Raw genomic sequence first — 16044 nt, forward strand, 5'->3', positions numbered from 1 at the left:
CCCGGGTGGCTCAGTCGGTTGAGCTTCCAACTCTTGAGTTTGGCTCAGGTCATGATCTCATGGTTGTGAGATCGAGCCCCGCGTGGAAGGTGGAGTCTGCTTCGGACACTCTCTCTCCCTCTCTCCCTGCCCTCCTCTGCTCATGCTCTCTCTCTTTCTCTCTCAAAATAAATAATTAAAAAAAAAATACACTAACTTGGAGGTATTTTAAAATGAGAAAAATAAGCATTGATATTTATGTCTGCTTATATGTATATTAAGAAAACCTAAAAGAACACACAAGAAGCTTTTTTAAATAATGGGTATTTATGCGGGAAAAGGGAGAACGAAGCAGAGTAACGAGAGCTCATACGTACGTAAGCTTACTGCATGCCAGGAACTATTCTAAGTACTTTACACACAGTAACTCATTTAATCTTCACAACAACCTGACATCATTATCCCCATTTTTCAGATGAAGAAGCTGAGGCTCAGAGAGGGTAAGCAACTTGTGTGAGGTCCCACAGCTAGCAAGCAGCAGGGCTGGGATACAAACCCCGGCAGCATGGCTTCAGGGATCGTGTTTGTAAGGAGCATGCCACACTGTCCCTACCAGAGTACAAGGATGCAAGCAAGGGGGGCTTGTCCCTGTATTTGTATTTATTTTTATACTGGTTTTTTTTTTCAGTTTGGTTGGTTGCTTGGTTGGTTGGCTGGCTTGGTTTTGAACCATGTGGATATATTATATAATAAACACAACTGTCTCTGGTTGCCATAAAGTGGCAATGTTTGATGCAGTGGGGAAGAGTGGGCAGTTTGAGATAAAAAGAAACGGAATTTCTTCCTTACGCTGAACAAAAATTCTGCTTTCCTGAAGCCTTTTTGCTTTTTTATGTCCTAGGCTGGCTGTCTAGGTAACTATTTATCAGATCCTGCTAAATGGACCCTTTCCCAGAGATGGGAAAGAACATTCACAATTCTTTCTAAATGTCCCTAGATGTCCTGGGCTTCCATATCCTTTGCCATGCCAGTTGGTCTTTCCCAAACAACTCTAGGCTATCACTGTTCTCTTAAGGATGAGGCCACAAACAGAAGCCAGTTCTCCAGCAGTGGTCTGGCCAGTATGATTACCACCTCCCATGTTTGGAGAACTATATTTCTACTATTGCGACCAATGTTTACATTTGTGCTTTTGGAATCCTCATTTCTCCATTGCAATTGTAGATCTACAGAATGTCCAACATTTATTTATTTCTCTTACTCAGCTCTTCCCGATTCCTGACTAGCATAGCTGTTTTCTGAGTCCGGGTCTAAAATGTTAGATCTCTCCCTATTAAACTTTATTTTGTTAGTTTGTTTGACCTATTAGTCCAGCCTGCCTCAGTTGGATCTTGTCTCGGTTTCCGAAGATGGTCAAGCTCCCCACCCAAGCTTGTCATGTATGACAGGTTTCCACTTGGCAGAGATGGAAACTTCGTCACTGAGAGGGATCTGACTCCCTAAGGTGTCACAAACTGTTCGTGCCAGGGAGATGAATGAACCAAAGGCTCCTGATCTCCCATCAGGGCCCATTCCAGGAAGCCCTGGTGTCCCAGCCCCGTGCCTTCCAGAAGATCTCCATCCTGCAGGCATCACGGAGCCCCTGGCTGGGTGCTGCCTCCTCTCTAGTGCCTCCAACAGGAATCGGGAAAGAGTGCACTCAGGTAGTCCCATGACTGAGGGTTGCAGTTGAGAAGAGAAGGCCGTCATGTGCATGGCACATGTTCAAAGTTGGCTGGTGATTATAGCAGCTTAAAACATCATGTTCTAGATTAGCTGCTTGGGGTGTTCTGAAGCTTGTGCCGAAATCAGAGATGCCGTGGGGATGACATCTTCCTTATCTGTGAAATGATGTGATGTGAAGTTATTCAACAAGCAATCCCCAGAGACCACAAACCAGGGAACTGATCCAGGAATTCCACTCGCCCGCCCGCCGGCCCGCCAGATGTTCAGGTTGAAGAGTGTTTCAATGCTCCGCATGTCTTCTCTCCAAGAGACGAGATCAGGCAGCTATTTCAAAGATGAGTCAAAAAGTATGTATGGCGTGAGGGGGGAGAGGTGCCTACCTAATCCTTAAGCTGGTAGCATGTCTGATTTGGCAAGGCGGCTGGAAAAAGTGAAAACAAGGAAATTCCCCGGGATAAATTAATCTGTGGTCATGAAGACCCCAGAAAACACAGCAGAGAAGATAGAAACCACAGTTGGGCTGATCCAAGTGCTCCAGGACCACCGTCCACGGGAAAAGTCAGGAAAGCACAAGCAGCAATGAGTGGAGCCTCAAGAATGACAAATGCCTTTGAGATGGGGCGATGCCACTAAGACCGGAAGACCAGCCCCCATGAAGGTCGTGGTGGGTTTGTTCGATGTGTGGGACACACCTCAATATCTAGAATGAAGAGACCTAGATGTCATCAGAAACTTCGATTTTACTGGATGGGGTGGTATTTACAATGAAATCTTACTAATCTAGCCGTCAAGATTGTGGCCTCCAATTCTGAGCGAGCCCTACTGCAGGGGCTTCTGGACATTATGGAGCCAACCAGTACCTCTGTTTCCCCATTTGGGTGGTGGCTATTGGGAGGGCAGGAGACGGGATAGAAGAGATGATTAATAATCTCCACCCTGCCCGCTTTCCTGCTGCCCTACAAATACAAAGACGATAACATCGGGACATTGTTCTTCAAGATTACTTCAAGAAAGACAGAGAATAAATAGGAAACTTTGTTATTGCTGTTACGATGAGATTTATAAAGCTGCCTATGGGGGTTTGTATTCTGAAATCCTGAAACACAATTTTTTCTCCACTATGTAGCAGTCTTCACCTTGGCAAAACACTGAACAGAAAGTTCCCACGACTCCATCATGGGAAATTAAATCCCCAGGAAAGTAGAAAGGCCTCTAAAGTATGCCCTTCTGACCCCAAACCAAGAGCAGGTTAGTGCGGGAAGATATCTCAAGTATGTTCAGTTGCGAACTGGGTGCAGCTGGCATCTCTTAACGGATAAAACTGGTTCCAAGAATGAGTCATAATGATTATACCCTTGGGACATCATTCATAAATATCATCTGTCCCCAGAGACTTCCAAAACACAGGAGGCATGGCAAAACACACACACATATATACATGTAAGCAAGATTTCTAACAATCAGGCCATTGTTCACAGCAGAAAAACCAGGCACACCCTTCATCTAAGATAAAAAGAAAATGCAAAAAGCAATCAAATGAAACCTATCTTGCCTAACCTGAAAGACGACAGTTGGATTAAAACATTGTCTATCATCCATTTTCAGCAAGCCACCTTTCTGGGAGCATTTCAGCAAGCAGAACACCTTTTCAGGCCAGCCCCTCCCCTAAGTGCAAAAGAGCCCCCTGCCACCTGGCCCATGTCCCCCTTTGTAGCCATCGTCCCAATCAGTCTCATCCCCACTTACAGAGCCCAACCTCTGGTTAATTAAACTTCCTTCTCTCCTATAAAATATATTCTCAGAAAAGTAGGTCTTTTTTTTTTTTTTTCAATAGGGAATAGAACTTCAGAAATGTTAATTTCAGCATTCCGGGCACCTGCAAGCCCATGAAGGCTGGGTAAGGTGAGGCAAAGGCGACAGGTATAATATTCTCTCCAACTCCCCGAGGAAGAGGCTGCCATCCACCATTTGAAGGGATTCCCTCCCATCTGCCCCTCCATTCCAGCACAGAACAGAAAGTGTCTAAAGGACTAGCCCCACACAAAGGACAATTTGTCCTGCTGTGACATCTTACTCCAAACAAAACTTCCCCAAGGATGCCTTTCTACAGAAAGACCTGGGGAGAGTCAGTAGGCCATATAGCGTAAGGAAGGTACAGCATATATGCATCCTTGCTGAGCCTGCAGCAGTGGGGTAAAGTTGAGAGCTTTCAGACTCAGCCCCCAATCCTTAGTGTCCTTGGTAGGCTCAGCTGTCTTGTGTGCGCCCTAGAGAGATGCACATAGAACTCTGGCCTCACAGCCCCTCTGCACTGCTTCTGTCTCCACTGCATTTCAGGACTTAGGAACTAAGTGGAATCCAACTCCCTCAGATGAAAATCAAAAGTGTGGCCATGATCCACACCCTGCTGGAGCACCAATCCTAAGAGACAAATCATGTCCCCCACACCCACCCTTTAGAGGGCATTAGACAAAAAACTTCTCATTGGACACACGTCTTCTAATTTGCCTACCCAGAAGTCGTCACCCCAAGTGAATTCTACCATTGATTCTGCATGTTCAAAACATTCCTGTAAAGAGAGAGATAAAGAAAAGGAGAAAAAAGCAGATGAAGAGAAAGGGAAGGAGGAGGCATGGAGAAGAGACAGAGAGATGGAGAAAGAGGGGGAAAGAGAGGAGGAAGGGAGACCACCAGGGCTGGAAGTCACCTCCTAAAATGAGCCAGGCCAAGCCACTAATCTATTTTTAAACTTCTTCTATGGTTATAGATCTATTCAGTTTTTGTATTTATTCTGAGTCAATTTTGGAAATATGATAGGAAATTGTCTGTTTAAATTTTCAAATTTATGGCATAAAATTATCCAAGATAGACCTATATTTATAGTTCTATCCCTTTCTCCATGGTTTATTCATGCCTTCTGTTCTTTCTTGCTTAACTTTGCCACAGATTTGTCTTTCCAAAGGACCAGTTTTTGTCTTTGTCAATCTCCTCTTGAATCTTTGTTTCTAGATGCCTGGGCATACTATTTTTTTTTCCTTTCTTCCCACTTTCTTCACATTTACTTTTGCATTTCTCCCAACTTCCTAGGTTGAACACTTTCTTCTCTAATGTAAAGATTTTTTTCCTTTTCAGTTGTAATGCCCACTCTCACCCAGATGATATCAGACAACATTAAATCTCTCTTGGATCAGTTTCACTTACAAGCATACGAGGAAACGCAGCACTGGCAACAAGCCAGGATCAGACATGTCTCTCCTGTGTGGGTCCTTGTGATGATCCAAGAGCTAGTCTTTGAATTTTTAAGTAAGGGTATTGAAGCTAGAGAGAAGTGGTTTGATAAAGATCAAAATAGCAAGTCAGCAGCAGAGTCAGACCTAGACCCTAGGTCCTCTCTCTCCTTCCTATGCTGTCAACTGGCAAGTGCTGAAGTTATGAACTTCACCTCCAAAGTATTATATTGTCTTTGACTCCACGTTAGTTTCTTCATCTATCAACTGGAAATAAAACCCTTCTTTTGACCATCCTAGATCTCGATCCTAAGAAGAAAAGAGTTGCTCATATTTCAGTTGTGTGTGTATGTGTGTGTGATATTGTTGGTGATCATCATTAAAGATAATCCTTGCACGTAATGGAATCTGGCTGAGGTCAAGATGTCTTGGTTTACCCCATCTGTGATCTCAGCATTTATTACTCAAAATGAGGCCAAAGATGAGTTTCTCACTGAGAAGAGACTTCTGGTTCTTCATATCATATCAGTGGATACAGCAGGGCTCCATAAGATTTAACAGAAAAAAAGAAGAAATTTTGCTAAGGTTTTGCTACCTTGTTGTCTAGAAGGGCCAGCACGAATGGACTCACATTTATTTGGGACCAGTTCAATGCCAAATACTTCACAGGCTTTTGTCATAGTATAAATATTTGTGGGAAGATTTTTAGTTACCAACTTAATTTCTTTACTTTTTATAGATGTATTCAGATTTTTATTTCTTCTTGAGTTGGTTTTGGTATTATTTCTAAGAATTTATCTATTTCATTGAGGTTGTCTAATTTGTTGGCACAAAATTATGCATAGTATAACCCTTAATTCCTCTACTTTCTGTAAAGTCATTACTGATTTTGCTGATTTGTGTTTTCTCCCTTCATTCCTCAGTCAGTCTAGCTACAGGTTTGTCAGTTTTATTGATCTTTTCAAAGAATCAACTTTTGGTTTCATTAAATTTCTCTACTGTTTTTCTATTTTCTACTTCATTCACTTATACGCAATCTTTATTATTGCTTTTCGTCTGCTTGTTCTGAACTTAGTTTACTCTTCATTTTCTAGTTTTTAAATGAATAAGCTAAGGTATTTTTTGACATATTCTTTTCAAATATATATACTTAAAGCTATAAATTTCCCTCTAGAAACACTTATGGGTCAGAGGAATAAGGACCTCTAAAACTCACCTCCTCCATAAAAGCAAAAAGAACACTGGCAAATATGTTAAAATCAACTTTGTTTCAGAACTCATAATAATCCAAGAACTATTAATGACTTTTAGGATAAGCCTTCCCATATTTGCAAGAAAGGCAGTTAGAATTTTGATAGACATTGCACTGAATCTCTTGATCAGTTAGGGGAGTATTATCATCTTAACAATATTAAGTTTTCCAGTCCATGAACATAGGCTATCTTCCATTTATTTGGATCTTCATCTTCCTTCAACAACGTTTTTTTTTTAGTTTTCAGTACATAAGTCTTGCATTTTCTTGGCTAAATTTATCCCTAAGTACTTTCTTCTTTTTTTATTTATTGTAAATGAAATTATTTTCTTAATTTCATTTTCGATTGTTTATGGCTATATATAGAAATACAATTTATTTTTGTATATTGATGTTGTATCCTGAAACATTGATGGATCAGTTTATTAGCTTTAAATTTTTTGTGTGGATTCCTTACAAGTTTCTAAATACAAGAGCATGTCATGTGAAAATACAGATAGTTTATTTTTTCTTTTCCAACTGGGTTGCCTTTTTTTTCTTGCCTAAATGTCCTCACTGGAATGTCCAGTACAATACTGAATAGAAGTGATGACAACAGACATCCTTGTCTTGTTTTTGACTTTAGGGATAAAACTTTAAGTCTTTCACAATTAAGTTTTATTTTAGCTCAAGGTTTTCCATAGATGCCCTTTATCACTAGGGATGCAAAATGTTGAACCTGCTTTGGAAACTGCTTGATAGTTCTTCAAAAAGTTAAACATAGAATTACTATATAACCTAGCAATTCCACTCTTAGGTATACATCCAAAATAACTGAAAACACATGTCCACACAAAAAACTATACATGAATGTTCATAGCAGCATTATTCTTAAAAGCCAAAAAGTGGAAACATCCCAAATGCGCATCAACTGATGAATGAATAAACAAAATCTGATATATCCATACAATGCATTATTCAGCCACAAAAAGAAATGAAATACTAACACATGCTACAACATGGATGAATCTTGAAGACATGCAAAGTGAAAGAAGACAGACACAAAAGGCCACATATCATATGATTGTATTTTTTTTATTTTTATTTTTTAATTTTAGAGAGAGAAAGAGAGAGTGTGAGTGGAGGAGAGGAGCAGAGAGAGAGAGAGAGAGAGAATCCAAAGCAGTCTCCATGCTATGTGTAGAGCCTGAGGGTTTGATCCCATGACCCTGGGATCATGACCTGAGCTGAAGTCAGGAGTCAGACACTTAACCAACTGAGCTACCCAGGCACCCCCATATAATTGCATTTTATGTGAAATGTAAAAAGTTTTGTTAGAGATTGGAGGGATGTTTGATACTGATAATTGGGTCAGTTTACCAGGAAGATATAAAAGTTATAGACCTATGCACACCTAAGAACAGCATCCCAAATATATAAAGAAAAACTGATATAATTGAAGGAAGAAATAGATGATTCAACAATTTCAACATTCTTCCTTCACTTCTGTCAGTTTTTTCTTCATATATTTGGGATGCTATTCTTTGGTGTGCATAAGTTTATAACTTTTATATCTTCCTGGTAAATTGACCCAATTATCAGTATGAAAAGTACTTTTTAATAATTTCTTTTTTGTTTTAAAGTCTATTTTATCTGGGAATATAGTTTTCATATGATTACTGTTTCTAAGGCATATCTTTTTCCATCCTTTTATTTTCAACTTATTTGTGTCTTTGAATCCAAAGTGCATCTTCTATTTGTTTGTTTGTTGGTTTTTAAGTTGATTGAGTGGGGGAGGGGTTGAGATAGAGGAAAAGAGAAACTCCACTTGGCAGTGTGGAGCCCAATGCAAGAACCCATGAACCATAAGATCATGACCTGAGCTGAAACCAAGAATTCGACACTCAACTGACTGAGCCACTCAGGTGCCCCTAACATGCATCTTTTATAAATAGCACATAGTTGGATCTTGGTTTGTATCCAACAATCTCAGCCTTTTGATAGGAGTGTTTAATCCGTTTACCTCCAATGCAATTACTAACATGCTTAAATTTACGTCTACCATGCTACCTTTTTTCTATAGGTCTCATGCCCTTTTTAATGTATCTGTTCCTCCATTACCATCTTCTTTTGTGTGAAATAGATATTTTCTAGTGTGCCATTTCAATTCATTTTTTTGGATTTTCAAATTATATTTTAGTGGTTACTCTAGAGATTAGAGTTTAACTCTTAATTTATCATGATCCACTTTGGATTAATACTAACTCAATTCCATACAATATTGAAAGTTTCCTCCAATATAACTCCATTACATCCCTCCTCCTTTCTGCTATTCTTGTCATATATATTACATCTTCATATGCTATAGGCCCCCAAAATGCAGCTTTCTAAGTATTGGTTTATGTCATTTTAAATCTGATACAAGAAAAGTAATAGTCTTTTATATTTACCTGCATAACTGCCTTTCCTATGTTCTATATTTCTTCATTCAAGTCACTCTTTTCATTGTTTTCAGCCCAAAGGACTTTCTTTAATGTTTCTTATAAGGCAGATATGCCAGGAATGAATTCCGTCATTATTTACCTGGAAAGGTGTTTAATTCACCTTCACTTTTGAAAGACAGTTTTGTTGAATATGACAGTCTTGGTTGACTTTTTTTTTTTTCTTCCAGCACCTTGAATATGTGATCCACTGCCTTCTGAATTTCAATGTTTCCGATGGAAATTCAACTTTAATCATATTGTTATTCCTTGTCTGTGCTGTTTTGTTTTCTTTTGCTGCTTTCAAGATTTCACTTTGTCTCTTTGAATAGTTGTATCATGATGTGTCTATGTGCAACTCTTTTTTCTATACTACTTGAGTTTGTTGAGCTTCTTAGATGTTTAAATTAATATTTTTAAATCAAGTTCTTGGACTTTACAGTCATTATTTCTTTCAACGCTTTTTCCGCTTCTTTTCTCTTGCTTCTTCTGTGACTCATATTACACATATGTTGGTAGGCTTAATGATGCCCCACAGATGTGAGGTTCTGTTCATTTTTGTCATGCTATTTTCTTTCCATTACTCAGATTGAATTATTTCTATCAAACTATCTTCAAGTTTGCTGATTCTTTCTCCTGTTATCTCACACCTGCTTTTGAAGGACTCTAGTAAATTTTCACTTAATTTTTTGTACTTTTTGACTCTAGAATTTCAGTTTGGTTCTTTTTATATTTTTCTCTTTATTGATATTCTCTATTTGATATGTCATCATCATAATTTCCTTTAATTCTTTAAACATAGTTTCTTTTGGTTCTTTGAGTGTTTATAATATCTGTTTTGAAGTCTTTGTCTGCTAAGTCCAAAACCTAGATTTCCTCAAAGATAACTTATTTTAGCTGCCTTTTTTTTTTTCCTACGTAGGGGTCATACTTTCCTATTTCTTTGCATGCCTTATAATTATTTTGTTGAAAACTGAACATTTAATTTAATACATTGTAGCACCTCTGGAATCTGATTTGCCCTCCCCAAGGGTTGTTGCTGCTGTTTTGTTTGTTTGTTTGTTTGTTTGCTTGCTTTGCTTGCTTCTTTATACTAATTCCATGAAGTCTGTCTCCCCGTAGTATGTGGCCACTGATATATCTGCTCAAGTGTTTGGGGGTTTTTCCCCTCCTTTTAAAAAATCTGGTTTCCTACACCTTATGTTCAGCCAGAGATGTATGGGTAGTGGGTCACTCCTGAGGATGTGCACAGCTTTACATCTCTGTGCAGCCTTCCAGACCTCCAAGGGTGTTATCAATATCCACAATGGCTATTTCGCTCCTTGGATCTCCCTGTTCATTTTGGGGGAAACTTCCAATCTGTTGCTTTCCCCAGTCAGGGTTGCAACCTCAGGATGGCTGTAATGTTGGCCTTCCCTACTCATTTGCCACCAAGATGGTTTCCATACTGTTTCCATTGTGTTGCACTGTGCTCCAAAACAATTCCACCTCCTTTAGCAGCCAACACTCTGGCTTTCATGGTTTTTTGTTTTTTGTTTTTTGGGTTTTTTTTGGCCTGGAAGAACTATTGTTCTGATGTAACTGCTTAGGGAGTGGGGGATGGGAGGAGCCCCAGTCTAAAGTGCCATAGACCCCTTTGTTCTTAACCAGAGTTCAGTAATTTGTATTGAATAAATACTTTTCAATTCGTTGTATGTCTTTAGTTGATTTTTCCAAGTTCTAAACGGTGTTTGTGATAATTTTCCCCCAGTTTTAAGAAGAGTGTTTGACCAGCTTCTTCATCCACCATTCCAAAAGTTCCACGAGTCTCCATACTATATCTCATTTAATCTTCACGGACTATCAGGTAATGTTATTATTATTTCCAGTTTATTCATGAGGAAACTGAGATTCAGAAGGGATATATAACTTCCTGAAAGTCATCACTCAAATTTCTCAAAGGTGGTACCCTGTTTTGAGGGTTTTCCACCTGGATCTGAGTCTTCCCTGATTTGTTATTGTTGTTGTTTTAAACGTGTATTTATTTATTTATTTATTTAAATATAATTTCTTGTCAAATTGGCTTCCATACAACACCCAGTGCTCATCCCAACAAGTGCCTTCCTCAATGCCCATCACCCATTTTCCCTGCCCCCCCACCCCCCTGTCCACCTTCAGTTTGTTCTCTGTATTTAAGAGTCTCATGGTTTGCCTCCCTCCCTCTCTGTTTGTATCCATTTTTTCACCCTTCCTTCCCCCATGATCTTCTGTTAAGTTTCTCAAGATCCACATATGAGTGAAAACATAGGATATCTGTTCTTCTCGGACTGACTTATTTCATTCAGCATAATACCTTCCAGTTTCATCCACATTGCTGCAAATGGCATGATTTCATTCTTTCTCAGTGCCATGTACTATTCCATTGTGTATATAAACCACATCTTCTTTATCCATTCATCAGTTGAGGGACATTTAGGCTCTCTCCATGATTTGGCTATTGCTGAAAGTGCTGCTATAAACATTGGGATATATGTGCCCCTATGCATCAACATCCCTGTATCCCTTGGGTAAATTCCTAGTAGTGCTATTGCTGGGTTCCCTGATTCTTTAAAGACACGGGATTCTTTAAAGATGCCAGAAATTTGAATAACCTCACACATCTTGAAAAATAAGATTAAGAGTCAACACTATTATCTTGGTAACTCAGGTAATGTTGTCCATTTTGGTCATGATACAGAGAGAAATTGTTTTTATTATGTACAACCCATGTTCCAGGTGCCAAGTAATTTGCTACCATATTTCAAATCTAATCCTCATAACAGTGCTGGGCAGGAGAGAAGCCTATCCATGCCCATTCTGAAGATGTGGAAACTGAGGCTCAGAAACATCTCTGTTTTTAAAGGGTGAAGGTCGGATCCAAACACAGACCTCAGACTCTGAGGCCTAGTATCAGATATAGTTCAATGTCTTCCTTCAACTGGGATGTCATGCAACTAAAATACAGTGGGGAATGTGGAAAGAGCCCTGGGAAAATTCATAAGAATAATGAAAGATGTAGAAATATAAATCAAGAGAGAAAACTTTAATATTCGGGATTATTTGATCTAGAAAGGAGCTAAAATAACATTTAATGTGTGAAGTAATATCAAGGTTTGCTAATAAGCACTAGATTATTATTTTCACTGAAGGAAAAAAGCAAAATGAAACAACAGGAAGTGCATTTCTATTTCATCAGGAAAATCCGGCCTCTTTCAAGGGTTCATGAGATGTTAAAGTCTGTTGCCCAAAAGGTTACTCATTCTGCAGTAACTACTTGTTTTTCAAGTCTCCTTTCAAGTCCCAGGGCAAGGGGTGACTTCCCAAGATTCTTTCAGGCCTGCCTGCACTTCCCAAATTAGAATGACAGGGTCTCCATCCAACTCCACCAGTGCCTGTGTTCCATATGCCGCTTATCTCTGATGCTTCTACATCTCTCTCTGGTTCACATAACTGGTTAAAGCAAGACTCTTGCATGATACACCCTCCAGGCAGGGCCAAATCCCTATTTCCAGGAAATGGGCCACTGTCATGTGAGTTCTCATACAGAAGCAATGTAAAAGGTCCACTTGCTCCAGCATATTTCTTTCTGACTGTCTGCCATGAAAATCCTCCACTGGATTTAAAACACTAAAGAAGGGCACGGTCACCTGATATGTGCCTGATAAAACACATGCATCATCTTGGGCAACCTATTTAAGTAGATGTGCACGTCAGATTGGCTAATCATTCCTCTAGAAGAGACGATGACCCTGAAACAATACCAAGTTATATCAGGGAAAGTTCAGTTTGTGGACAAAAAGGGGGAGAGGCTGAGATTTTTGCCCTGGTGGAGAAGTGAGTCCGTAGGTACTGAGAAAGGAAGAGCCCAATGGGCAGGAGGGCTAGTTCACATTCAGAAAGTACCAGTGCAGGCCAGTGACATGAAACACTTGTCCTTTACAATTGTCCTTCAACCCAGCATTGACTCAGATCATCCAAAATGTATTCCTTGGGGCCAAGCTCCAGGAGTGACGACCCAAACCCTGTGCAACGCTAACTGTACCTCCAGCAGCCAACTGGAACCATAAGCATATGTTTTTACGTTCACTTTTATATTAACTTCATTTTGCTAGAAATTTCATTAAAACCCACTTCCAGTGTTGATATGCACAAGCATGAAATCCTCCAGACGAATTGGTTCTGTAGATGGTGACAACACTCTCGCCACACTCCATGGATCAAATTGCTTTTTATCCGCTTGTCTTGGCCACAACATAAAGGCAAATGCTAAGCAAATGCTATGAAGTCAATAGCTCCAGAGTGTTGGGTGTGTGTGTGTGTGTGTGTGTGTGTGTGTGTGTGCGTGTGTGTGTGCGTATGTTTTTCCCCGCTGTATATCCCAACGGAGACCTGACATGCAGATTAGACAAATCACTTTTCATAATCCCAAGGACTGCTCTATGATGTATCCAGAGTATTAATCAAAGGCTAAGACCGGGTAAAATGTGAATTAAATTTCTTAATGGAGAGATACATGAACTTTCTATCCTTAGATCTCTGGCTGTGGACGTCTCTGAGGCAATGAAAAATTCAGCTACCCAGTTTATAATATTCTGAGAGATATATCACTAAAGTGACACAGCCTATCGTGGTTACATTTTCTGTTCAGAGAACTCGGCTTCCAATGAAAGGAGCTCAGGGCCTGTGGGCGGGGACTTTGAGGGTAGCCCATGAAACCCAAGGTCATATATGTTTGGGGTCATTCAGAGACTCTTTTCCACCCGTGTCCAGAGGCCTGTCCTGAGTATCAACCAGACTCCAGGGTCTTGACATTTTTTTTAGTCCAGGGAATTGCAGTGAAGTAGAATCTTTTACTTCCCGTGCCAGCAAAGCCAAGACGAGCCGAAAAGCAATTAGGTTTTAAGCAGCTGAGATTTAATACTAAAATTCAAAATAAGCCTGCGCCGTGGTCTTTTTTTGAAAGTCAAACTCACAATATCTGAAATCCCTGCTATGACTGTTAGGGTAAGTTAGGAATAAGTGACATGAAAAAAAAAAAGTCAGCTAAAGTGTTTGTGAAACAAAGAATGTTTTTTTGTTCCCTACAAAGATATTTTGGGTGCTGTGGCAGTGCTAAGTCGAGCCCAACACAACTGTCCACCTCAGGAGTGCACACAGCAGCAACAGGGCACGTTTCCTCCCCATCTGGGTCCATCTCAGCCTCCCTGGGGATGGATGGGGCCACCCAGACACGTGGAACTTGGATAGGACATGGTGTCTGTGTGTGGACACCTTTCCTCCAAGAGGAAGAAAGTCTTTTATGGGCATCATCTGACTTATCTCCCCGCCAAACCTTCTGATAGACGGAGAGGAAGGAGGGGAAGCCAGCAGCGCAGATTGGAACACCAGTCAGACATCCACAAAGCCCTGTTTTAGGCTCAAGAGAAAGCAAACTGGTGGAAAAAGAAATCAAAGATGTTCAGCTTTCCCGAAGTCAGGGCTGCGGGACTACACGCGTCCCCTAACACACACACACACACACACACACACACACAGTCTGAACCTCCCGGTGATTGTTCACCTCTAAAATAGGGTTTATAGTGTGTACCTCACAGGATTTTGATGAGATATATAATCTCCCTAAATCCTCATCAAAATCCTGTATATATACATCATATATATATATGTCATATATATATGTCATATATATATCATATATATGTCATATATATATCATATAGATGTCATATATATCATATATATATATCATATATATATACAGATCCATAATAAAAGGCAATAAAAGGCAAAAACCCTTCCCTTTCTCCTCCTCACTGCCATATCCACCCAGAAAATGGGCCAGCCACAGAAGGAAGCAGAACATTTGAGGCAGCCAGACTGGCAGCGGGAGGGGTGAAGCCGCTAACACCCCCTCCAACAAATGATTATATACGCTATATATTCTGGACTACACGTTGCCCATGTACATTAAAGCACCATACTGAAAGGCATTTTGCATTTTGTCAGGCTGTTAAGAGGGCGCTGAATCCCTAGCTGAATCTTCAGCTGCTTCTGCCGTGCACATGTGCTTCTCTTGACCTCTAATGGTGTTCTCAGTAACTGGGAGGAAGCGGATCCCCCCTGCACTCCCCGCCCAGCTTAGAGACCCACTGAGACCACGGGCATATGTGCAGTAAATCTTGAAGATCTACTCCCACTTGAACGCAGGGTGCTACAGTGCACCAGGTTACGAGATGCATGATTAGAGCTCGTTCGACTGACAGATTAATGGGGGTGTAGCAGAGGCCCGATAGCAGTGAAGTAGGCAGCTAAACACAGCAGTCTCTGGTGTAATGTCAGCACTAAATTTGCACATCTTCTGCAGCGTGCTGACTGCTTCTCATGGCTTCTTAAAAGTGTGTCTGTTTTATGAGGTGTTTTCTTTTTAGAACCTCAGCATAAATACTTTTCTGGAGAATTTGGCCTACTGGTATCCACCACTCCATTGCCCCAACTGCTTCAGAATCACCTGCTTCGTTACGTATCATATACCGTCGTGGTCTGTGTATGACTTTCTAGTAGGACTTAGAAATACTCTCACTCGCTCACTATAACTAGCCAAACCAAAAAGTAGCAAGCTGGCAATTTGTGTATCTATGTTCTGATCGCCTGATTCTCTGAAAGTAAAATTTGGTGTGAAGGAAGAGAAATTCCAGAGTGTTCTGACGGATAAAACAAATAAATCTGAACAGTATGGGCATTTCTCTTCCTGGAAATAACAGACAGCTCGCCAAGATCTCACAAACATCAGACACGTTCATCCCCAAGCACACACAGCTCTAGCTTCTCCTCCGTGGTCTCCTAATTCTTATCACCTTCTCTTCCTCTTTTTAGATTTCTGCAATTTTGAGAGCATTTTTCTAACCCCAGGCCCCTTGCTGTCTGTTAACGAGTTTCCCCCTCATCTATGTCTCCAAACTTGCTCTAAACAAGGGGTCCTCAAGTGACGTGTGTGTGTGTGTGTGTGTGTGTGTGTGTGTGTAATCCCACCAAAGGAATGTTTTAAACCACATTTTAAGATGACATCTAAATGTCATCATTGCATGTTATAAAGGTTGTGTGTACTGTAATCGTGCAAAATCCTTGTTGCAACAGATTGAGACAATGCCCTTGATGGGAAACGTCTGCCTTGAGACCTAAATGACAAAGCAGTTCTCATTGCCGGTCTAATCAGCCAAATCAGACTCACTTTCTCACAGAGAAATTCATACTTCATTTTTCAGTTCACGTAAGTGTGTTAATATGTGTCCCCTTGGCGACTGATTCATTTCTGAATTGTCATTCTGATAGATGGATGGATGAGTGGGTAGATAGATGATTATGGCAGATACATACCTAAGTGCTC

General features: G+C 40.3%; 1 protein-coding gene across 4 annotated transcripts in view; it reads right to left on the reverse strand.

Moving 5' to 3' along the window:
• Nucleotides 1–16044, reverse strand: part of RUNX2 (RUNX family transcription factor 2) — a 325283-nt gene that overhangs the window by 47355 nt on the left and 261884 nt on the right. The window contains exon 7 of one of the 4 annotated variants that reach the window (XM_027057631.2): nt 277–1859. The exons of the other annotated variants lie outside the window; for them this stretch is intronic. Within the exon in view, the coding sequence (XP_026913432.2) occupies nt 1786–1859 (74 nt within the window). The 3' untranslated portion in view covers nt 277–1785. Of the gene's footprint in view, nt 1–276; nt 1860–16044 lie in introns of those variants that run through there. 4 annotated transcript variants of the gene reach the window in all.

The sequence above is a fragment of the Acinonyx jubatus genome, chromosome B2, assembly GCF_027475565.1.
Source record: "Acinonyx jubatus isolate Ajub_Pintada_27869175 chromosome B2, VMU_Ajub_asm_v1.0, whole genome shotgun sequence".
NCBI classification, from domain to species: domain Eukaryota; kingdom Metazoa; phylum Chordata; class Mammalia; order Carnivora; family Felidae; genus Acinonyx; species Acinonyx jubatus.